This window comes from Sitophilus oryzae, unplaced genomic scaffold (genome assembly GCF_002938485.1).
Source record: "Sitophilus oryzae breed Bouriz unplaced genomic scaffold, Soryzae_2.0 scaffold_810_pilon_pilon, whole genome shotgun sequence".
Taxonomy (NCBI): domain Eukaryota; kingdom Metazoa; phylum Arthropoda; class Insecta; order Coleoptera; family Curculionidae; genus Sitophilus; species Sitophilus oryzae.
In genome coordinates this window covers 4,107,470-4,131,682 of record NW_022147429.1, presented here as the reverse complement: position 1 = coordinate 4,131,682, position 24,213 = coordinate 4,107,470, and the positions used below count along the sequence as shown (strand labels likewise).

The window sequence follows — 24,213 nt, the reverse complement described above, 5'->3', positions numbered from 1 at the left end:
AAAGAATTTTTATTTTTGCTGTTTATTCTATGTTTAACACGAATAAATTTTCAATACATAAACGGGAATTTTCCATCGAAATATATTCTGGTGAAACGTATTCAAGATAGAGAAAAAAGTGCGTTGGGGACGGCTGTCGTGTATACACGACATCAACTCAATGCTTTCTTATGACAATGCAAAAATCTCCCGTCCCTGCAGCAATTTTTTTTCGGGGAAGCTTCCGTCCCGAAAGAGTTAAACAATTTAATATAATATTATTTGATTAAACAAAGAAAGACAGCAGAGTTGGCTTGAAAATGAAGATCGCTAGCTCATATATAAAATATTATGGTAAATGTCAATAATCGTCATTTCCAAGCTAACTAAACGATTTTTTTCGATCATACGACATATTCAATACCTAAAAAAGAATTTTTTATTTTTGCTGTTTATTCTATGTTTAACACGAATAAAGTTTCAATACATAAACGGGAATTTTTCATCGAAATATATTCTGGTGAAACGTATTACATATATTACACATTTTAATATGACAACACTGTCGCTTGCAGATCCACATCGTCTTCGATATGCCTTCGCTGGCCGAATTAGAGAAAATAAGTGTTTTATGCGTTGACCGCAGAACGATTGGCATCTCCACCTTACAGCACTTGAGACGTAAGGGGAAATAAAATCCGGCTAGTCATAAATTCGCCCATTAGGTTGCGTATCTTCCCAATTCTTTCAATCAACGCTAAGTCTTGTTTTCCAAAATATTTTAGGTCTTTCAAACAGCCATAGCTAATAAACTGAGAAGTCGCACTAAAACAATAGCAGAATGGACTAATCACGATGTTATCAAATGGCTGGACGAAATTGGTATGTCTAGAATAGCTGAAAACGTAAAAAACACAGGATTAGATGGAGAAAAATTATTAACTTTTTCGGAAATCGAAGTTTGCTCAGGACTGGACCTTGGTAATATTTATAAAACGTTTTTTTTTCTCACAGTCTTTTAATGATTTTTTTTAGATGACGAGACGACTAGAGTAATGATAAACGAACTAAAGTGGCTTAAAAAAGTTGAATTAAAGATTCAAGCACCAGTAAATGTAACTATTCCTGATGAATTTCTATGTCCAATAACACATGAAATAATGAGAGAACCAGTAACTTGTTCGGATGGGTTTACGTATGAGAAGAACGCTATTGCTGAATGGTTTATGTCCGGTAAATATACCAGTCCCATGACTAATTGTACACTTGCCAATACGAATTTTTCTGCCAATATGGACGTGCGAGATGCAATAATGAAGTTTTTAGATGGAGAAGAAGAGGAAGACTAAGCTTAGTTTAAACTATAACATAATATTTTCTTATCAACCTGATATATTTTTAGTTATTAGCATCCTTGTTTATATATTCTTAAAGTTGCTCAACCGACTAGACAAAATGTGCTGCCAACTGGAGGACAAATCGTGAACCTTTCGGGGCGGAGTCAAAAGTATCGATTATTTTCGTTATTTTCATCAGAGTAATGTAATAATATAGGCCGGGTTTCTGCGAACTTTAATAGTGATCAGCTGATTAAGAAATTTAAACGAAACTTTTCTTTTATATAAATTGTGGATTATTTTTGCCTGTTATTTTAAAAATTCTAAAACGTATTACAACAAAGAAATTATTATTTCGATATGCTGGTACATTATTTATAATTTATGATAATGCTAATTGCTGTTAATTAATATTTAAAAAAAGTTACATACCTATTTTAATTTAATTTAATGCAGGTTTATAAAAGAATCATTTCATGCTTAGATTATTTTATTCTAAATTGAATGCTTTACGAATGTTACGATATTTTTCTTTTGAAAACATAACACTTTTTACATTTTTGATGCCAACTAATTGGCATGTTATTATTGGTATGGAAATTAGCCAAGAAAGAAAAGAATTGGCTATAACTTGCAATTTTTCGAAAAAAAAAACATATTATACCTACATATATCGCTGAAAAGCTTAAAAAATGGCGCTTTCTATGGTCTCCATTTAAAAAAAAACATGTTTGTGTCATATGTCAAAAATGACAGGCTTTAGAAAAAAAAAACAGAAAACACAAATTCATTAGGTATCTACAACTTTTATCTGAAAACTTTTTGTCTAAAATACCGTATGATCGAATAAAAACGGCGTCAGCGATGGCTATGAAATGACGATCGATGATATTTCCCATATAATTTTACATATAAAATGACAACGATCTTCATTTCATAGCCATCGTTGACGCCGTTTTTATTTGATCATACGGTAGATTATAATGGAATTAGAGACAAGTTTTAAGATAGTCAAAATTTGTTTTTTTCGAAATATCTAATAAGCCTTGAACTTCTCCGAAAAATCCGAAAGACGCATATTTATGACCCCACAAAACTGCAATTCTTTCCCCATTTACCCGACTCTCTCTAACAGTAGTTTCCGAGATACCCATAGAGAACATCGCAGGAAACTTACCCTGTATAGTATTTAGAAACTAACTATTGTTATTATTTGACTAGATTAATTTGATTAATAAGACTCGATTAATTTAATTTAAAATAAATTTGATCAGATTTTTTTTCGTATATTCTACTACCAGAAAACTAAAATTATATGATAACGCACTTTTCAACGAAGTTGAAGGAAGATACATATAGTGTATCTATCACAATACTTAATAGAATTACTACAATTAGAAGAAAAACAAAAAGAAAAAATACCCAAATACCTTCACCTACTACTCATCTACAAAATAAACGAATATAATCTCTTATAAAAACACTACACAACTACTTCTTGTATTCTACACTGAAAAAATTATCAACTAATACTAATTAATCAAACAAAAAGAAAAAATAACCAAATTATCCCTTCACCTACTACTTAACTACAAAATAAACTATACAAACACTACTAAACTATTTCTGGTATTCTACACTAAACATTATAATTAAACTTAATAAAATTAATCTAATTTTACACTACAACCACTATACAACTACAAAGAAATAAGAACATTTTTTAAAACTAGAAGAAACAGAATTTCGATACGTGCGACCAGTAAAATAGATCAAGCGGACAAAGAATATAAAATACTTTAAAAATATGCATTCAGAAAGAAAAAATATTTCGAAAATTATCTATACAAACATTTTTTTTCCTTATCAGTGAAAAACATCGGCCTCGTCGGTCTTGCGGAATTTGTCGGGTATTTACAATGGTCGAATTGTATAATTACCAGCTTTTATAGCATATCTAACAGATAAAAAGTATCTGGTCGGCTAGTAACCAATTGGCACAGTCTGAAAATTATCGATTTTTATTTTCTCTGTTTTTATTGGTCGCTTCAAAATTCAGAGTAACAAAAAATATTTTTCTGTAATAAAAGACTGTGAAATACGCCCCGCCATCTGGTGCTTTACATCCATAAACGTCTTAGGTTGAGCTACTTTAAAAATTCATATACAAGGTTAGAATTAACTGGCCACTTTCTAAAGAACATATTGTCATTGTTGAACATTGAATAACAATTTATACTTTTTTTGAAAATAACTTTTTTTAACGGTTTTAGTTGTATTTTTGCAATGAAATTTAATGACATATACACGAATATTAACAACAAATAGCTTAGATTTTTAGGCAGTAACAGTATTTTTTTTAAATATTTTATGGAAATATAGGGACCCTTTTCATGTAGAAAATATTTTTGGAAGATTTAAAATCTATTGTTTTGCTATATCCTATTTTTTGGAAGTTTTTTTGTATAAAGTAAAATATTTTACAGCGTGATTAAAAAGTTTTATGATTAAGCAGGCTCTGAATAATGACATAGAAATATTTTTTTATGAAAAATGATACCTATCAACGTTTAATAAAGTCCAAAGCCAGCTTGGTCAGACGGTTATTTACGACTTAAATAAATCGTTTTGTGGGAGTAAATAATAACTTTCTATTAAATAGAAGACTGATAAGCTTTTAAAAATTGTACTGATAGTATGTAATATAAATAGAAATATCGCGGCAGATAAGGGTTTTATATAAGATTGGTTACATGATGTATTTGTACTGTAAAAAGTAAAAACTCCAGAAAAAAATAAAAAAGATTATAACAAAAGTTTTAACATCCTAGAAAGAGGATCGTTTTGAACATATTTGTAGAAATTGCAATACTATATAAATTAAGTTCGACGCAGATTTTCTATTGCTGAGATGCCATGATCGAAAACAAAAAAACGTCACAGGAACCTTGGAAGTGATAATCAATAATAGTTTTATTGGATTGACTTTTTATGTCATTCACTAAGAATTGACACAACAATTTCAATAAATAATATTTAAATGGATAAATTGACATCTTTTTTAACCATGCGTAAGGCAAAAAATTAGTATTGCATATATACTAATAAAATTAATTGATGAAAAATTTCTATAGGCTTGGTGCATTCTCCACCGGTGCTGCCATCATCCGAGAATATCGTAAACAAGACTAAAAATAGCGAGTATACGAAAAATTTATTATTTAATTATTCTAAAAGTGTTAGGGAGTATAATTTGTGAAAATTCTAAAAATAAAAATAAAAAAGTAAATATTTTGATATCTTGAGAAGGTCTAACTTGTATTATAATTTATTATTCCAGTTAAAAAAACTTTTTAAATGAGTTCAACTAGGTAGCGAGCATATAGTTTTAATCACCGGTTTTGCTAGTGGGGCATAACTGGGGCTATTTCGGTTATAACGAAATTTTGTAAAGGTACATATAATTATAATTTTAGAAGATCTTGAGTTATTATTACGCCCTAATTACGCTCTCCTTTACGTGCTATCAATTTTTCGGCAATTTTATTAACATTTGAAATTGTCACAACACAACACGACGCCTAGTTCGAATTAATTTTCACTTATTTTTTACTACCCGAAACAGCGTTACATCACACAAACCTCGTACCTGAATATGTTATAGTCTCAATAACTGCACCAGCGAAAAACTAATATACACTTAAATATTATGACAAAACCACGATTTCAATATTATTTTAATGCGATCAACATGACGTGAAATACATACTGATAATTTCTGATTTCTGCCGTTGAAGCGCTGCGGTCGGAATTTATTGAAATCAACTGAAATGTACCAAGCCTATAAAACGATGAAAAATGTATCTAAAAAAATATTTTAATAAGATATTGTCAACATGTTTCTTAGTGAGTAGCCGACTTTATTCTACAAGTTAATAGGGGCAATATTTAACATTTTTATATAAAAATCTATTTATTAGTTAATTATAACTAATGAAGTTGTTAAATATGCTCAATTATATGTGCACTTTAAGTAGTTACATTTTATAATTATATAAATTTCAGTTGTTTTATGTAACAAATTATAAACACCTTTTGAAATCAATTTAATATAATTCTGTGCCTTTTTTACACAATTCAAATTTATGTCAGACATCAGAACTACTGTGATATTGTAAGTTATAACTATAAATAAATGTGTACACATTTCATAAAATACATGTATGAATTATGTTACCTTTTCATCATTTTATATATACGGGGTGTCCCACTTAAGATGGATACAAGCCAAAATCTTGGTTGTTTGTTGAGCGATCTTTTTCATTTTTGGCAGGAGGTTGTATGGCTATAAGACGTACATTTTGCCCAGGGTAAGAAATGCGATACCTCATAGACGTACGTTTTAATGGGGTTTGATATTTTTCGAGTCAAGAGTAAAGGGTAGTTTACTCTTAAACTACCCTTAGGACAGAATTTATTTCAAATCTGATAAATTATATTGAATCCTCCTTACCTAAGATACTTTAGTTCTAATTTTGATAAATATTGATACAAGGTGTATCATTAAAATAAGACATTTTTATTTTTATTATTTTTTTTAAATACTTACGACGCCACTGGATAAACAATTAGTTTATTATCAGTAACCAATTATCAATTAATAATCTTTTTTTATGGTGGTTTGGTCGAAGATAAACTGGGTTTTTAAATTATTTTGTAACTCATTTTATTCATTTGTATTAGCAAACTTAAAAAACAATTTTTTAAAGTAAACAAAATAAATTGAAGATATTTAGTTTTTTTGTATCGTATCTTAATTATTATGGAAGCTATCTGAAAACTTAAATAGATTATTAATTGATAGTTGGTTATTCATAATAGACCTGTTGTTTATCCAGTGGCGTCGTAAGTACTTAAAAAAATAATAATAAAAATAAAAATGTCTTATTTTAATGACGCACCCTGTATCAATATTTATCAAAATTAGAACTTAAGTATCTTAGGTAAGGAGGATTCAATATAATTTTTCAGATTTGAAATAAATACTGTCCTAACGGTAGTTTACTCTCGACTCGAAAAATATCAAACCCCATTAAAACGTACGTCTATGAGATATCGCATTTCTTACCCTGGGCAAAATGTACGTCTTATAGCCATACAGCCTCCTGCCAAAAATGAAAAAGATTGCTCAACAAACCATCAAGATATTGGCTTGTATCCATCTTAAGTGGGACACCCTGTATACAGGGTGGTCCGAATTGTATTCCGGAAACTTCGGCAGCATATTCTGCAGATAAAAATAAGTAAAAAAGTTCGTATAAATGTATGTCCTAAAATGCTTAGTTTTGGAGATACAGGGTGTAGAAGTTTCATTTTTATTTCGATTTTTTTCAAATAATTTCTGAAGTAACGCCAGTATTTGGATGAAAATTGGTATTAGGGAGTTTTTTGACATGAGAAATTTGATTTTCATGTCAATATGACTCCTACTTGTAGAGGGCGCCACCTACATATTTTTTAACTGGTTTGAAGAGTAATAACTTTTCGTCCATACCTGTATAAAACTACTGAGTAAAAAAATATACATTTACGACTTTTTTTACATAAAAAAGGTCTCTTGGTAAAAATCGCTAAGAGTAATGGTTCTCGAGATATTTGGAATGGGAATAGTCAATACCCATCGTTGACATAAATTAAACATGTTAACTAACTAGTTATTAAACTGAAATCATAAATTTGAAATCTTTTTGTATCAAAAGTTAAACAGAAATTGTTTAATCATCATTTTTTCGCAGAAAAAAAATGATTAATTTAAAAAAATAAAAAATTATTTCAGTCAAATAGCTATACTCAACGTGTGCTTGTTTTTTTGTCAATAATGACATGTATTGACTTCCATTCTAAATATCCTGAGAACGGTTGCTTGTAGCGATTTTTACCAAGAGACATTTTTTACGTAAAAAGTTATGGAAATGTATATTTTTTCAGTCAGTAGTTTTATACCGGTACGGACGAAAAGTTATTACTCTACAAAACAGTTAAAACACATGTAGGTGGCGCCCCTACAAATAGGAGTCATTTTGACATCAAAATCAAATTTCTCGTGTCACAAAACTCCCAGACACCAATTTTCATCGAAATATTGACGTTACTTCAGAAATTATTTGGAAAAAATCGAAATAAAAATGAAACTTCTACACCCTGTATCTTCAAAACTAAGCATTTTAGGACATACATTTATACGAACTTTTTTACTTATTTTTATCTGCAGAATATGCTGCCGAAGTTTCCGGAATACAGTTCGGACCACCCTGTATATAGATTTTAACCTTTCAATTTTTTATCAATTACAAATACTTATATTTAAGGCAAGCCGCTCGTCGCCATTTTAAAAATAATACCAACCTGTAATAGATAAGATATTTATACAAAATTATAAAACATAATATTGATGCCGTGTACCTTGGTATTCACTCCGAAAATTTGTGATTTTTTTATATAGAGTGATACTACTGTGGTCCTACACGCAACGATTTCATCTGCATGCCAAATCGCACAGTTCAGATCTTAAGACCAGATCGATCTTTTCACACTACACTTTCAGATTTTATAACAGATAATTTCGTCAGTCTAGAGTCTAGTATGGTTCCGGTCAAATCTGTGCTGCGCGCAGTTAAAAATATTTAGCATGTTGAAAGATCGAAGCTGCCACTATACAGGGTGAGTCTTAAATAAGTGCAAATATTTTCAGTGCTGGTAGATCTCGATAAAAGAAACATTTTCTCTTACCACTTTACCAGATAAGTCCAAAAGCCGACTATTTAAGTTTGAAAATTTAAAAAAAAAATGATTTTTTTAAAATTTTGTGAGCTACTGGATTTTTTCTGTATTTGCATCCCTTTTATTGCCGTAACTATCGTAATATCTGAGTTTAAGAAACTATACCGTGGGAAAATTGGCGGTGAATAGGCAGTTTTAAAGTTTTCGAAAAATATACAGGGAAATTTAAAAGAAAATGCGCGATTTTCACCATCTTTTTTTAGCGAAAAAACCCGCATAGACGTGTTCCTGGGGTCGAAATATACCACCCCTGAAAATATTTGCACTTATTTAAGACTCACCCTGTATATGCAGGTAGGAGCTGTATACCCATGTAGGAGGTAGATGTCCACTCCTCGGAGAATGTACATCTCTTTTCAGAGGAGGATGGGAAATACCCTGTCCCCCTACAACAGAAAGATCTCCATGTACCATGTATGAGTTATAGACTGTACGATATTTATATACAGATTGTTAACTGGACAGTTACTTATAGGGGAACAGAATGGCAACACTGCCTATTGAGAACGCATGCACATAGGGTTTTCTTCCGACTCGTCCCGTCGCGTCGTCCATCGACGAGCGGGCCGAGGTTGCCATATTTCAAACATAAAGCTCTTGCCGCGAGTAATAAACAGATTAACAACCTGTACATATTATATATAACTCAAGAAAGAGGGAAGCAATAGATATTTAAGGTCGGGGTGATTAACCCCCCTTCCACTCATTCTACATTCTACAAATATTTTTTAATTCCATGCACATATCAAATCTCAATGTTCTAATGCGAGTAGTTTTTGAAAGTCGCTGACTGTGATTTTGGGCCAAAAAATACTACTTATTTCTTGCGAAATAAAAAAATATATTAAACATACATTTCTTGCTTGATATTTTACCCAACCCAAAACGAACTGTGATTGGCATTACAGATTAAATCAACCCAAGAATAAATATTTCAAACTAAAACATCTATGTATTTTTGCAATAAATACAGGTTGTTGCAAAAAATATGTGCCGTGGGGAAATTTCTCACGAAACAAAGATATTTTTTATATCTACATAGGTTCAATTCTGCTTTGTTTCGTAGCGACAGGGGGTTGATTGGTAAGATAAACACAATTTTGTTAATCACAATTTAGTTAAAATAAAATTAATAAATTATTTATTTAATCTAAAATTTATTATTAAATTTTACTAGAATTTATGACATTGATGTTTAGCGCTACCTACAGCGAATTAAAAGAAAATAATAGTGTTTAAGTTAATTTCAAAAGACCTATATTTTTTAAAAGTTTTAACATCCTGTAACTTTAAAGCTATACATTTCCGCACCCATGTTTATAGAACCTTTTTTTGATACTTTTTGAGGAGGAAGCAGTGAGTACTTATTTAACTCTTTGGTCAGTTTATGACATTAACCCTCGAGCGGGCGCGTCCGGAATTTTGTACCGCAATTTTACTAATTTCGTTAAAACAAAATATCAATTGGGCGTAGGGCGGTGGTACCATTAATTATTTTTATTCAGGGATATTTGACACCCTGTGTCGTAGTAGTTGCGTATCCAGCGATTTTGGTTCAGTAGTAATTCTGTTGTAAACCTGGCAACTCCAGAAGTTGCAGTACTCCGTGCCGCTACGCGCCCGCTTATGTAAGTAAAATAGTTATCATATTATTTAATTATTTTGTTTTATTTGATGTAATTTTAAATTGTTAATAATTTTTTTCGATTGCGTTTATAACAATCTGTTATTTAACACATTAATATTTTTAGTATTCAAAATAAAAAAAATATAACTTTGCCACAAAAACTAAATCATACCGAACATATTATAATAATATAAACCAAACAGAACCTTTTAAATATTAAAAAACATTATTTTTAACCACTGGAAGATCATCTAAATGTTTAGTCTTCTTCTATAGGTAGATCTATCACTGTAGTTTTTGGGAACAAATTTATTGCATTAGTTGAAAAAACTAGTAGTTTTATGGGTTTCACATATATATGGCAGGGACAGTTAGTTTCCCTTATTATTGTCCCTAACTGGTACCTTTACCTCTGGAGCATATTTAGCGAAGAAAACTTGGATATCTCTGGGAAGAGTTTGTATACTGGCTCTTTCCGTTATTAATACATATATTTATATGTAATACTAATAATAATATTATACTATTAATAATATACATATAAATATATGTATTAATAACGGAAAGAGCCAGTATACAAACTCTTCCCAGAGATATCCAAGTTTTCTTCGCTAAATATGCTCCAGAGGTAAAGGTACCAGTTAGGGACAATAATAAGGGAAACCAACTGTCCCTGCTATATATATGTGAAACCCATACATTATATGTATATATAATGTATGTATGCAATATATGTATTTATATTATATAGTCACTTACTAGCGAAAAGTTGTTCCATTATTTCACTCAATTTTTGCCGAGATCTACCGCACGCTACACAACCAACTATTTTAGAATCTTTTTCGATAAATCGCGATAGTGTCACTGTTAATTTAAGTTTTGCCACAATTTCCATCTAGATTTACTACCTTTATACAACTATCAGAAGTAGAATAAATAATAAATAACATAAAATAAGCCCCGTAAAGACTGACAAATCCGCAAAATTTCAAATCAAATTCAAATGTGTCAAATGAATCGTCATACAGAACTGTCAAGGATCCCCACCCTAGAGTGCTTTTATGGTGCTTTTTCCGCCCACCATGCATGAATACATGGATAGCATTATGCTCCTTCCTTAGTCTTCTTATTCAAAGCATTAAAATATGTCGCCGCACTTATAGTAGATATAACTTTTACCCTCAAAATTAATTCGAATCGCTAAAAACACTTGGAAGAAAATACAACAGAAAAGAAAGAAGACTTTAACCTCCTGTAGTTACAAAACAAAGCAGAATCTATGTTAATATAAAAAAAATCATATTTTTACGTGAGGAATCTACCCACGAGACATGGCGCATGTTTTTTGAAACACTTTGTGTATATGTTATGGTTAAGGTCCGATGCCCGGTTAATGTCGACATTACCCAGTTAATCTCAAAAATAACACACAACAAACAACCAAAAACATAACCTAAACCTAACATTAACCTGTTAATGTCAACATTAACTGATCATCGGACTTTAACCGTATCATATATACCTAAAAATCTAATTTTATTATATAAATACTGAAAAAAAAATATATGTAAGTCTTTATAAATTGAAACATATTTTTCAAACTTTTTATCAAATAATAACAAAGTGCAGTAGTGACACTCAACAGTAGTATTTAATGTATGTACTAAATATTTATCACTATTGCTATCTTAATTATAAAAAATAAATTTCACATTACATTCCTATGCTAAACTTTACACCTTTTCTTGTTTGATTTTATTCCTTCTAAAAGATCTTTTCTGTGACTGTTTGACACTGCCAGCCAATTTACCTTGTTTTCTCAGAGCATGTAGCTTCATGTTTTTAACTTTTATTTGATTTTTTCGTTCGTCTCCTTTCTTTTTACCACCTTGAGTATATAAAACATTTATTCTACGACCTTTCAGCTGTGAATGGTGCATTGAAAGACATTTCTAAAAATTAAGCGACCAGTTAAGGGATGAACTTATTATGCAAGGTAAAGTATATTTTTATTTACCTGATAAGTTATTTCATCTTTTACTTCGACATAAGCAAAACCTCTTGGTTTGTTAGTGTCTTTTTCTGTGGGTATTCTAATATGCTGTATGTCTCCAACTTTACTAAAATGACTTAACAAATCTTGTTTTGTAGAATCATAAGGAATATTTCCGACAAACAGCACAAATCTTTTTTGTCCCTTTCCAACAAGTTCAGTTTTTTTAAGATCATTTATGTCAACTGCTTTTGATTTATCAATAACTGTGGACTGTTTCGGTTTCATCTTTTGTTGTGCCGATTTTCCCTAAAGGGAAAATTCTTTCAATATTTTTTAGGTGAGGTATGTATAGTAAATAATATGCTATAAAATACTTTAAAAAATTTAATGTCTTAACATACAATATAACGCGATCACACATATTACAAAATTTTCTAATAATGAAAATTTTAACAGAAACTAATATAATTAACATTAGTAAATAGTATTATTAATAGGAAACTTATCTGAATAATTTTTTACAGAAAACTTTCATAATTATATAAAAATACATTTAATAAAACAGCATTACCAAATCATGGTAAACGGACAAGAAAGATTGAAAAAAAAATGATACTATACTATATGGTTGCACATTAATTTTGATACATTCAAATTTCCTAAGATTTATTTCTTTTTACTTGGTTTTCCTTTCTTACTAACCTGAGGCGCCGGCGCTTCATCAGATTCATCATCTTCATCATCATCATCGTCGTCCTCCTCTTCCTCTTCCTCGTCATCATCATCGTCATCGTCATCTTCTTCGTCACTGTCATCATTTTGTTCATTCTCTTCAGCACCATCGTCACTTGCATCTAATATAATAAAATGATAATTAATAATTAACCAAAAACGTTCAAAAAAATAAATAACAAAGAGGAACATAAAAAGAACTGTAAAAAATAAACAGGTATACAAATGATATGAACAAGATTGAAATAGTGAGGGAAATATATAAAAAATAAGGAAAAAATAAAACGGCCTAGCCCTCAACAACTCGCAACCGTGTACAGTGTATATGGTTGCGAGTTGTTGAGGGCTAGGCCGTTTAATATTTTCCTTTTTTTATATAAATGATACATATTATTGAAATACTATTCTAATGTGTATACAGTCTGTTGCATAGCCGACCTGAACATAGGAAATCCAGGGTGCAAAGATTTATATCAACGGATTTTTTTTATTTTAATAAAACTTATAATAAATCGAAAAATAACTGTAAAAGTTATAAAACGTTTTTCTATAAAGCTATAAAAAAACTATTCCCCTATACATATCCTAACAAATATACCCTATATCTATTCACAAAATAAAAAGTTACACTTGCTGTTATAACTTAATGTACTGTTTAAATGCTCGTTACTAATAAATTGAAAAATAATTGTAAAATATATACTAGGGTTGACACTTCTGGCCTTCGGCGTCGATTTTCGTGTGTACGAAGAGTAAGGTAAAGACGCTTAGTAAAATAAGATGTACTGAATGAAGACAAAAGAGCAAGCGTTTTCCCAAGCGCATGAAATCTAGCGTCGGATTAAGTGGTTATATATAAATACTTCGCATTTCTTGATTAATGGTGGCTCTCTCTGATTAATGGTAGGTTCATACAGCCAAATAAAATAAAATAAGAATAAAATAAGAAAGTTGGTTATATGGGATACCGTATACGCATTCATACACCTAAATAAAATAACAAATAAAATAAGAATTGGTTATCTTTTAACTTCTTTAATTTAATTTTATTTGGATTTAATTTATTTTATAATTTTACATTTTACATAAGTATAAATTTATAATAAACAAGAGATGTTATCATGGGGACTGTAATAAAAAAGAAGAACGAAATTATTGGGCAAACCTACAGTAAGATTAGCCATGAAACTGATGAAAGTGGCTCACCTCTATAACTTCTTTATTTTTTTAGATAAAAAAACGAGATTTCGTATGTTAGTATATGACATAAATTAGGATTGCAGCATATTCAATTGTTTTTGGTCACTTCCTGTTTCACCGGAAATTACTACAACTTTCTAAATGGCAACTTAAGGCTCCTTTACATTTGTCACTTTGGATGTACAACTTGGATGAATCATCCAAAGTGATAAGTATAAATTGCCTTTCATGGCACTGGACAGGACAAGACACGAAAAACAAAACGATCAAATCTTTTTTTCCACGGCTCCTTGATTAAAAATTAGTGTTTTTAACACAGCCATGGCACTCTAGATTAAATTTCAAAATACGATTTTTTTAAAGGGAAAATGTCAAAAGTTGACATACATATGATATGTCATTCTATTCAGAGTGTCATTTTTTATCGAATAAAGCAAAAATATACAGGGTGTTATTTAAAAATCAAAAGTTGTAGTCATTTCCGGTGAACCAGGAAGTGACCAAAAACTCTTTAAAAAAAATCTTAATTTATTGCATATCCAAATCTCTTTTTTTTTATCTGAAAAAATAAAAAGTTATAGGGGTGAGCTACTTTTGAGACACACCCGGTATACCATTCATTCATGTATTAAAATGTCCCCATCTATTCATGTATTAAAATGTTGGACCGATTTTTGAAGTACTTTCGCGTGAATCCATTAGACTTCTAAACAACAGAAATTTATTTTGAAATGGCGAAGTGATAGAAATCCGGTGTTCGAATACATTTCATTCGCAAACTCTAGTGCCAACTAGTTTCTCCTGCTGTTAGGATATTTTAATTTCAGAGTTTCTATAATAAATGTCAAAAAATATGCTGGTGTCAAGGCTGTTTTAATTTGTTTAAATAACTGTATGTTGATTAAGCTAACTTCTGCCTTCTCCAATTTATCTTTTTAGTTCTTTCCAAATTTCTAGCGCACAATTTCTACCGACATTTTGTTCTGCAATAAGTACTTTGCATTTTGAATATTAGATGGATTTGTAATTTTATTCTCCAATTTAAGACAGTCATGACTATTTCCAAACAAAATCCCTTGATCTAAACGGGCGACTTTTTTAGCGAAAATATAGGCATTGGTAAAATTTACAGAATAAAAAAAATTGGAAATGAGTCGTTAATTAGCTGGAAATCCAATTTAAAAACAAAAAAAATCATTTAAAAATCCGATTAAAATCCAAAAAATCGATTTTTTTTAAAGAAGATCGTGATTTTTTTGCACCCTGATTAAAATGCATGAATAAGTTTTCCCTATATATACAGGGTGAGTCTTAAATATGTGCAAATATTTTAAGGGCTGGTAGATCTCGATAAAAGAAACATATTTTCTCTTTACCATTTTTCAGATAAGTCCAAAATAACCGAGTAATTTATGTTAAAAAAAAAAATGATTTTTTTTAAATTTTGAAAGCCACCGGATTTTTTCTGTATTTGCATCCCTTATAGTGCCGTAACCATTGAGTAAAGCCATAACTATGGCAATATCAGAGATTAAGAAATTATACCGTGGGAAAATTTGCAGTGAACAGGCAGTTCTAAAAAGTTTTCGAAAAATATACAGGGAAATTTAAAAGAAAATGCACGATTTTCAACATCTTTTTTTTTGCAAAAAAACCTCATAGACGTGTTCCTGGGGTCGAAATATACCACCCCTGAAAATATTTGCACTTATTTAAGACTCTGTATATAAAGGAACGAACCCTGTATATAAAGGATTTATTTTCTAGACATTTTTCAAAGAGGCTAGAACACTAATTATTATTAAACGGTATAAATGAAAAAAAGAAGAATTCCATCAGGAACAGTAAAGATTGACTAATACAAAAAGAAAAATAATATTGAGGAAGATCATAATATAGAAATAATAAATGAAAATTAATTAAACATTCTGTTACACGTGGAAGATGAAAAATAAGTAAGTACCGGAATACTTGGAGAAATTGTCGTAAAACATCGCAGAACTGCTTGGCGAATTCTGAAGAATCATAATTTTAAGCCATTTAAATATTACGAACATGAAGAATAATTATTGGACGCGAGTGAAAAAGGCAGGCCAAATTTTTTCCAATTGATAATTCAAGTACTCACTTTGTGAATTGTTTAGTGTTTAATAAATACATTTTCTTCTGAAGCGGTGTCTTTACTTAAGTATATTCGATTTTTTATCATGTTTATAGTGTATTTTTGTAACTTTTCATGGAGAATATAACTGAGAGTATTTTGACAGATCTCTGTAGAAGAAAATCATAATAGATTCGTCATATTGTAACATAATTTGTAATTGTTATGTTTGTTTGACCAGGACCGTGTTATTTTTAATTTTCGCCTAATTTAGTATTTTTGTACCTCTCATTACTCAAAAACGAATTCATATAAATTATTGAAAATTAAGAAGTTGTTTCATTTTAAAGAATTATTTAAAAAGTTTCAAATAATTTTTTCTGTAAAATAAAAAGGGGAAATCTTATTCATAATTTATAAAATTCTCATGCTCTGTTCAGGATTTCCTATGTTCAGCAACGCACAGTAATAATCAGAGTGACAAAAAACTTTATCAGATTACTAAGAGCTACCTGAAAATTTACTTATACTAATATTTTAGTCATTACGTGGCAGTTGTTCCTTATATAGACTATAGACACTTGTTTTATACAGGGTGGTCCGAACTGTATTCCGGAAACTTCGGCTGCATATTCTGCAGATAAAAATAAGTAAAAAAGTTCTTTTAAATGTATACCCTGAATTGCTTAGTTTCGGAGATACAGGGTATAGAAGTTTTATTTTCATATCGATTTTTTCCAAATAATTTCTGAAGTAACGTCAATATTTAGATGAAAATTGGTGTCTGGGAGTTTTTTGACATGAGAAATTTGATTTTGATGTCAATGTGACTCCTATTTGTAGTTTGTAGTGGGCGCCACCTACATGTGTTTCAACTGATTTGAATTTTATAAGTTATAACTTTTCGTCCGTACCTATATAAAACTACTGAGTGAAAAAATACACAATTCCATGACTTTTTACGTAAAAAATGTCTCTTGGTAAAAATCGCTACGATCAACCTTTCTCAAGATCTTTAGAATGGAAATAGCCAATAGATGTCATTATTGACAAAAATAAACACACGTTGAGTACAGTGATTTGACCGAAACAATAAATTTTTATTTTTTAAAAACGAATCATTAATTTTTCTGCGAAAAAATTATGATAGAACAGTTTCTTTGAAAAATGTATATCTTAATTTATGATTTCAGCCTAATAACAATTTAAGCTTGATTTTCATGCATCTGTTGTCCGACGATACGATGATACAATATTAATTTTATTGGTTGAATTTAAAGGCTTTGATTGGTTAACCGTTTTGCATAAAAATCAAGCTTTAGTCAACATGTTTAATTTATGTCAATGATGACAGGTATTGATAATTTCGATTCCAAATATCTCGAGAACCATTACTTTTAGCAATTTTTACCAAGAGACCTTTTTTACGCAAAAAAGTCGTAAATGTATATTTTTTCTCAGTAGTTTTATACAGGTATGGACGAAAAGTTATTACTCTTCAAACCAGTTAAAAATATGTAGGTGGCGCCCTCTACAAGTAGGGGTCATATTGACATTAAAATCAAATTTCTCATGTCAAAAAACTCCAATAACTAAAGAATACAAGGACAAATAGCACACGAGACCAAATTGTGACCTTTCTTCCAAACAGTGCCGTGGCACATATTTTTCTTAACATAGCCGCTTGAAGCAATATTTATATTTTTGATAAATGTTTTTACTACGCCTATGGTGTATCCGCTGGTATCATACTAATTAATTACGAAAAAAACATATTAAAATGTTAACAAAAGGTTCAAAACTAGTATCGACAGAAAAGTAATTATCAAATCAAATAAAAAAAAATGCTAAAAAGGTGGAGTGGATCTCCCTATAAAAACGTAACTCCTGGCTCTTTCTTATCATTGTGCCTTTTACAGTTGAAAGTTGAACAAATTGCCATTGTAATAGAGTTTATACAAAGTTCACTAATACAACTAACTTTTAAAAATCGCTAAAATTGTCGCTGATGACTTTATGTCCAAAGAAATGGAGTCTAAGGTCACAAATTCTGCTGCAGCCTGTATATGGGCGTTACATGTCCTTGTATTCTTTAGTCATTGAAAAACTCCCAGACACCAATTTTCATCCAAATATTGACGTTGCTTCATAAGTTATTTGAAAAAAATCGAAATAAAAATGAAACTTCTACACCTCGTATTTCCCAAACTAAGCATTTTAGGACATACATTTATACAAATTTTTTTACTTACTTTAATCTGCAGAATATCCTGCCAAAGTTTCCGGAATACAGTTTGGACCACCCTGCATACATAGTAATCATATTGTTTATAAAAATGTCTTTTTTTGAAATAATCCATGTTTAATTGTAATAGAGAATGTTCCCATTCAGGATCCTTTTGGGAATGAACCTTTATTATAGAGCATGTATGAGTACAACTGAGAATGTTCCCTATCAACATATTATATTCTTTATTTTTGAGTCTAAATATCATAAGCGTTTTACAAAAATAGTATTGTCTCTATAGCATTTATAATATACCAAATATTATACAAGGTGTTTCTCAAGTAACCTAAGAAAATTAGGGTATAATTCCTCATGTTAAAAAAAATTATATGAACATGCAATCTAAAGTATAGTTTGTTCAGGCATTGTTCACATTGACAAGAGGAATGAGACATTGAGGAATGTCAAAATTAAAAATCTGTTGTTACTGTCAAACAATTTTTTTACTCCAAAAATGCCCCAAAGATTTAACCAAAATCAACAAGAGCTCATTGATAAGCTTATTAATTATATTTCTGAGAAAGAGAAGCTGGTAGAACACTCTTGCCCGTATATGAAGTAAGTACAATGCCAAGGTGTAATATTCCTATGTGAAATACAAATTGATAATGTTTTTAAATAATATAGCGAGTTGCTGTAAAATGAAATAGGAATTGCAACAGTCCAAAGGATTGGAATTAAAAGGATCGTAACTGATGAAGAGTTAAAGAAAAAATGAATAAAGAAACAAAACTCGCTCATCAGTACTATAGGAATGTACTTAAAATTTTCTAAGATACCTGAACAAACAGTACTTCTTTTATTGTTTGTTGACTTCTTTGACCCTCTCTATCTTTTGTATATTTATGGTTAACTTTTTCTTGGTGTTATTGGTATATTATTAGTTTAATAAATTTTCAAGGATTTACACTATAGGTTTGTTCTCACAGCTGTAAGAAACATATTTCCAACAGATAATCATGCGCAATAGAATAAAACGCGCTCGCACAGAAATTTTTGATTGGTTTCCAACCAACAGTACGCTGTTCGCACAGAAAATTCTGATTGTTAGCTGACAGCCAGACCTGTTCGCGGATCTTTTGCAAGTAAAGTGTCCGGCGCATGTGTATTGCGACCCGACGCACAGTGGATCGACGCAATGCAATTTGCTGGACATTCAGCAATTATGCAAAATTTCTAACTTAAGACATTTTTTTGAATAAATGTGTTCTAAAATCTTCAAATTTGTTAAAAATAGTCATAACTTTATTATAGATAACTTACTGAATAGTGCAGGGGTGTTTTTCCAGAATATATATTTTATTTGAATTTCCGTATTAAATTGACTATTACAAATTAAACTGCATAATTTCATACTTATTCCAAAACTGAATGAACTTTTTATCATATTTTTATTCTATATGAATTATGACCTTGCGATTTGTCCAGTTCTTTAATACCAACATGTATTCAATAACAATAATTCCTTAATTATTGTATAGTGTATCACAAAAAATTAAATTTTAAACAAAATTTTCCATAGCGATCTTTGCTGCAATAAAACTTTGTATTCATAAGTTTAGTATAAAATAGAGAAGTCATACCCACCAACAAATAATCGGGACTCGGTGGGACTTTTTGATAATTACGAAAGAAAGATGCAAAGTATAATAAATTTCGCTGAAAAATGTATATTTTCACGGAGAATAGAGTTAAATAAACACCCAAGTGTTTCAAAATTTCTCTTAAATTATTCGTTAAAATATGGGCTAAAACTTTTGTATGGGGCACATGAATTAAGTCATTTATTTAATCCATAATTTGCTCTATAAACTTCCCATATATTAAATATTTAACAAGAAACGCATATATTGTATACCATAATATATAGCTTTGGGTGAATTTTTCAATAAAATTCGATTTTAGTTGATTAAATTATGGCCTATTTAGAAGGTATTTGAAGAAATTTGTATTAAAAGTTTAAATACGATTTTAAGTGTTATGTCCAGCATCAAACATACAATCGTTCTACTGTGCGACGTCATTAATTGGTAAACTTAACCTACAAAACGTGTGTTGTTTTTGTTTAGTGTTTTATTCTTCAAAAAATAAAGAAAAGAAATGAGCGATTTTGAATCTTCCAAAGAATCTGAGGCGTCCGAATTTTCGGATACAGACACAGGGCATAAAATAATTAACTAGAAAGAAGTGTCAACTCTGTGTTAAATCGTGGAAACACGATACGCCACCGAAAGCCTTAGTTGTCGTCTGGAGAACTAATTTTCCAATTGACAGGTTGACATGATAAGGACATGATGGCTTAATTTTCATTTCCGTTTCCGGTTATTCAATGGCGGGCCCTCCTTCAGTTCAAATGTATTTTGTATTTTTTCTTTTTCATAAATAAAACCAAAAAAAATAATTTATTCACATATATTTATTTGAAATATGGAACAACGTGACTAAATAAATATAAAATATAGAGGATTGTATTGTTTCAATACCAATTAGTTAATTATATGTACTTTTAACGTAAATTAGTTAAGGTATAAGCATGACTTACAGTAATTTGTAAATAAACACACGTATTCGCAGACTTCAAGGACAGAAAACGGACACAGGGACATGAAAACGGGAGCCTTATACAAAAACCTGAAAACAGAAAAACAAATTTTTTTTATACTAAAATTAACAATGTAAAAATATAAATAGGTATAAAATATAAATATACTGTTTAAAAAAGCGTCCATTATTCCCAAAGAGACCTGGCTTATAAATTAAAAAGAAGCAAAAAGAGACTTTTAGTCGGATAATCAGATTATCAGTCCGATTTATTGCATTATTGACAATAAATCGCACATACTGGAGATAACTAATGTTGGCAATAGTTAAAAATGATCTTACCTTGCTGTAAATTGTTTCCATTTTCAAAAAAATCGCCGATCAAAGAGATTATCACACCATTTTCTTGCATCTAAAAAATGTAAAAACAGTGTTTATTTACTACCTATTTTTCATATACATGGGACATACCTACTACTGCAGAAACGTCATTTTCTCCAGGATTCTTCATGTAATATATATTTTATATACTTTATTACCTTTATATTTATAAATTTCAGCCGAAATATTAAATTGAACTTCCAAAACGAAACTAAACGGAATGAATTAAAATGGCGTCGAATATTTTCGAATTTGTTCTAGAACAAATCTGAAGTTGTCTCTGAAACTGAAATCTGTCAATTCTAAACTGTGAAGTTAGACAATAGTTAGACAAAAACAATGCTGTCCTTGTCTAGGCGGCCATACTTGTCGTGAGGAGAATGACAGGAATGACACTAATGACTGTTTCCAATTTTCCTATTTCACTGTCACCCCCCTGACACAGGGTGCTTGTCAGATATAACACCCTCCGAATTTGGCATTTATTTATATATCAGTCGAAGCCATACACTTAAATAAGAATTTTAAGCAAAAAAATATTGCGGATGAACCACAATTTATTGAAAAATAAATAAATTAAAAGTGCATTTTTAGGTTATGGTAAAGTTGTATAAGCGTGTAATTATTGTAAAATATGACGATTATATGCATTTTTTTATTAATATAAAGGTCAGAAAAAATCATTGAGAAGCATTAATAAGTCATAAATCAAAAATAGAGTTGGTGATCTCTTTTGTAATATTTGCCTGATCGATTTACTCTTTCGATTCAAACTTGCCGCCGGAGCCGTCTGTCACCATTTGTTGTTAAGGATGTAAGCTGCGTAAGCATTGTTGCCAAAGTTATTTCTTGTTTGTATGATACATAATACCGTATGATCGAAAAAAAACGGCGTCCAGTTGGCTTGGAAATGACGATCGATGACATTCCCCATATAATTTTACATATGAAATGACAGCGATGTTCATTTCATAGCCATGGCTGACGCCGTTTTTTTTTCGATCATACGGTACGTTACATGATACAAAAAAAGAGTTGAAACCGAAAGAGTTTTGATTGCGCTGGTTTCAACCTTTTCGTGAGGGTGTTAATCTTTTGTTATGTTTTTTTTTATTTTAATACGAATCTGATTGCTTTCACTTGATTTTACGTGCCGGTCGCCGGACGAACAAATCCTTATACAGTAGCGCTGTCACGATAAGAACATATTATAAGTTATTTTAAAATCAAGACATTGAAAACACTCAGATTCAGTATTAAAATATAAAAACAACAGATTAACCCCAAAGAAGTTGAAACCAACGCAATCAAAACTCTTTCGTGCAACTTTGTAGTTATAAATAGTCTCGTAGGTAAAATATCAGCTATGGGTAGGAGCAGTTTCTCAGGCGATCGCCTTTTCTTGAATTTAAAATAATTTATAATCTGTTCTTAACGCGAGTTTTCTTCCGACCAGCACGTGTTTTTTTTAATGAACCTTTCAAGAAAAAATGAATGAATCTGGCAACGCCGACAAAATTTGGAGGAGTTTTCGCATAGAAAGTAGCCTGTTGTAGCAATAATTAGATGTTTATTTTTTCATTAAATTATGGATCATCCACACTTTTTTTTGGCTTGAAATACTTATTTCGATGTATGCTTTCGAGTGATATTAAAAAAAGTACAAAATTCGGAGGGTGTTATATCTGACAAGCACCTGACAAGAAACTGCATTATTTGAGACCTGCGTATTAACACCGGTTTGGAAGAAGTCACAAACATGTTGGGAACACGCTGTGAGAACAAACCTTATTTATGCTAATGAGGTATTTACCTTCATCTGACTCCTCTTCTTCAGCTTCTTCCTCATCAGAATCTTCTTCTACCTTGATTTTTGGAGCCAACTGTGCTTTTTGAACTTGTGCTTGCTTATTTTTCTTCAATTTAGTTTGACTTGCCTATTATTAAAAATACTCAGTTAAAATATACATTATTACAATAACGTCAAAATATACCTCAGAGTTATTAGATTTATGTGCTTTAACAGTTTCAGGACCTTCTTCAACAAGACGTTTAAGTCTGGATAAAAGAGTTAATTTTCTCTTGGCTGTTTTAGAAAGTTCTGGTCTCGAGTTGAATGTCTCAATTTTTTCTTGGAGAGTCTTTAACAGCTCAGCATCTTTCGAGCCTTGTTTTGTTTTTACCAGAGAGATTAAACCCTGAAATTGGTTCCTTCTTTTCTTCTTGTCTTTATTTGGTGAAACTGTGTTTGTTCCATTTGTTGGTTTACCTTGTTTCGTATTATTCAATTGCTTTGTACCAGCAAAAGGTACTTTCTTTGGAGAATCTGATTCTGATAGTTTTTTATTCTTTTTGTTTGATTTCTGATTAGAGGCTTGCTGATTTGGATTTCTTGGTGTAAAAGTTTTAGGAGTTGCTTTCTGGGGAGATCCTTGGTTTGGCTTTTTCGGAGTAAACGGTTTTAGAGGTGTTTTCTGTGATTTTTCTAATTTCGGCTTTTTTGATGGGGTTTCATTAGCAATGCTTTTACGTTTGTTGGGAGTTTTTACCTCTGCCTTAACCATTGTTTCTTAAATCTGTTAACAATCAACAAAAATTGCCTAAATTATTTTAAAAATGTATTTAATATAACACGTGCCGAGTACTATGTAGAATAGAATACCCTACCGGTTAAGTAATTTTATAAGAGTTATTACTATTAACACATAAAATATAACTGCTTACCTGATAATATAAGAAAAGTTAAGAACTGTTTTAATTCGATAGAAATGTACGATACAATTAAAATTGTGACCACAAAATGGCAACGTGAAATGCAACGTGCAAAGTGAAATCTCGCTAACTGCGACAAACGACGCCAAAGACGGAAAACACGCTCTTAAGAAGAACTTGGTTACTTGTTTCTCTTCTTCTTTTCTTAATATAATTTAAAAGCCCAAACTACTAAAACTATCCGGCTTGTTAATAGTGTTTTCTTCTTCTTTTTTAAATTAAATTAAAGGCTTAAGCATGGCTTAAGCTACTAGGACTATCCGCCCTTTCTTCTTCTCTTTTAAAAAATTAAATTATTTTTGCTGATCTATGGCTGTTGTTAATGGTGTGGCTGTTCTGTGGTGTGGATCTCTGTGGATCCGGTGGCTGACCTTGAAGCCCATATTTGCTGCGTTTGATCATCCATACTACGCAAGCGCA

The 24,213-nt window shown here is 30.6% G+C and overlaps 2 protein-coding genes across 3 annotated transcripts in view; one reads left to right on the top strand and one right to left on the bottom strand.

Moving 5' to 3' along the window:
* Nucleotides 1-1,466, top strand: part of LOC115889104 (WD repeat, SAM and U-box domain-containing protein 1-like) — a 91,087-nt gene extending 89,621 nt beyond the window's left edge. For both annotated transcript variants that reach the window (XM_030909030.1, XM_030909029.1), the window contains exons 13-14: nt 765-960; nt 1,015-1,466. In XM_030909030.1, the coding sequence (XP_030764890.1) occupies nt 765-960; nt 1,015-1,328 (510 nt within the window). In that variant the 3' untranslated portion in view covers nt 1,329-1,466. The remainder of the gene's footprint in view (nt 1-764; nt 961-1,014) is intronic.
* A 9,945-nt stretch (nt 1,467-11,411) lies between these two features.
* LOC115888987 (transcription initiation factor TFIID subunit 11-like) lies at nt 11,412-23,926 on the bottom strand. Its single transcript, XM_030908888.1, has 6 exons — nt 23,746-23,926; nt 23,016-23,597; nt 22,835-22,958; nt 12,482-12,633; nt 11,801-12,085; nt 11,412-11,735 (listed from the first exon to the last, which is right to left on the bottom strand). The coding sequence occupies exons 2-6, from the start codon at nt 23,583-23,585 to the stop codon at nt 11,517-11,519; spliced, it is 1,350 nt and encodes a 449-aa protein (XP_030764748.1). The 5' UTR covers nt 23,586-23,597; nt 23,746-23,926; the 3' UTR covers nt 11,412-11,516.
* Between the last annotated feature and the right edge of the window lie 287 nt (nt 23,927-24,213).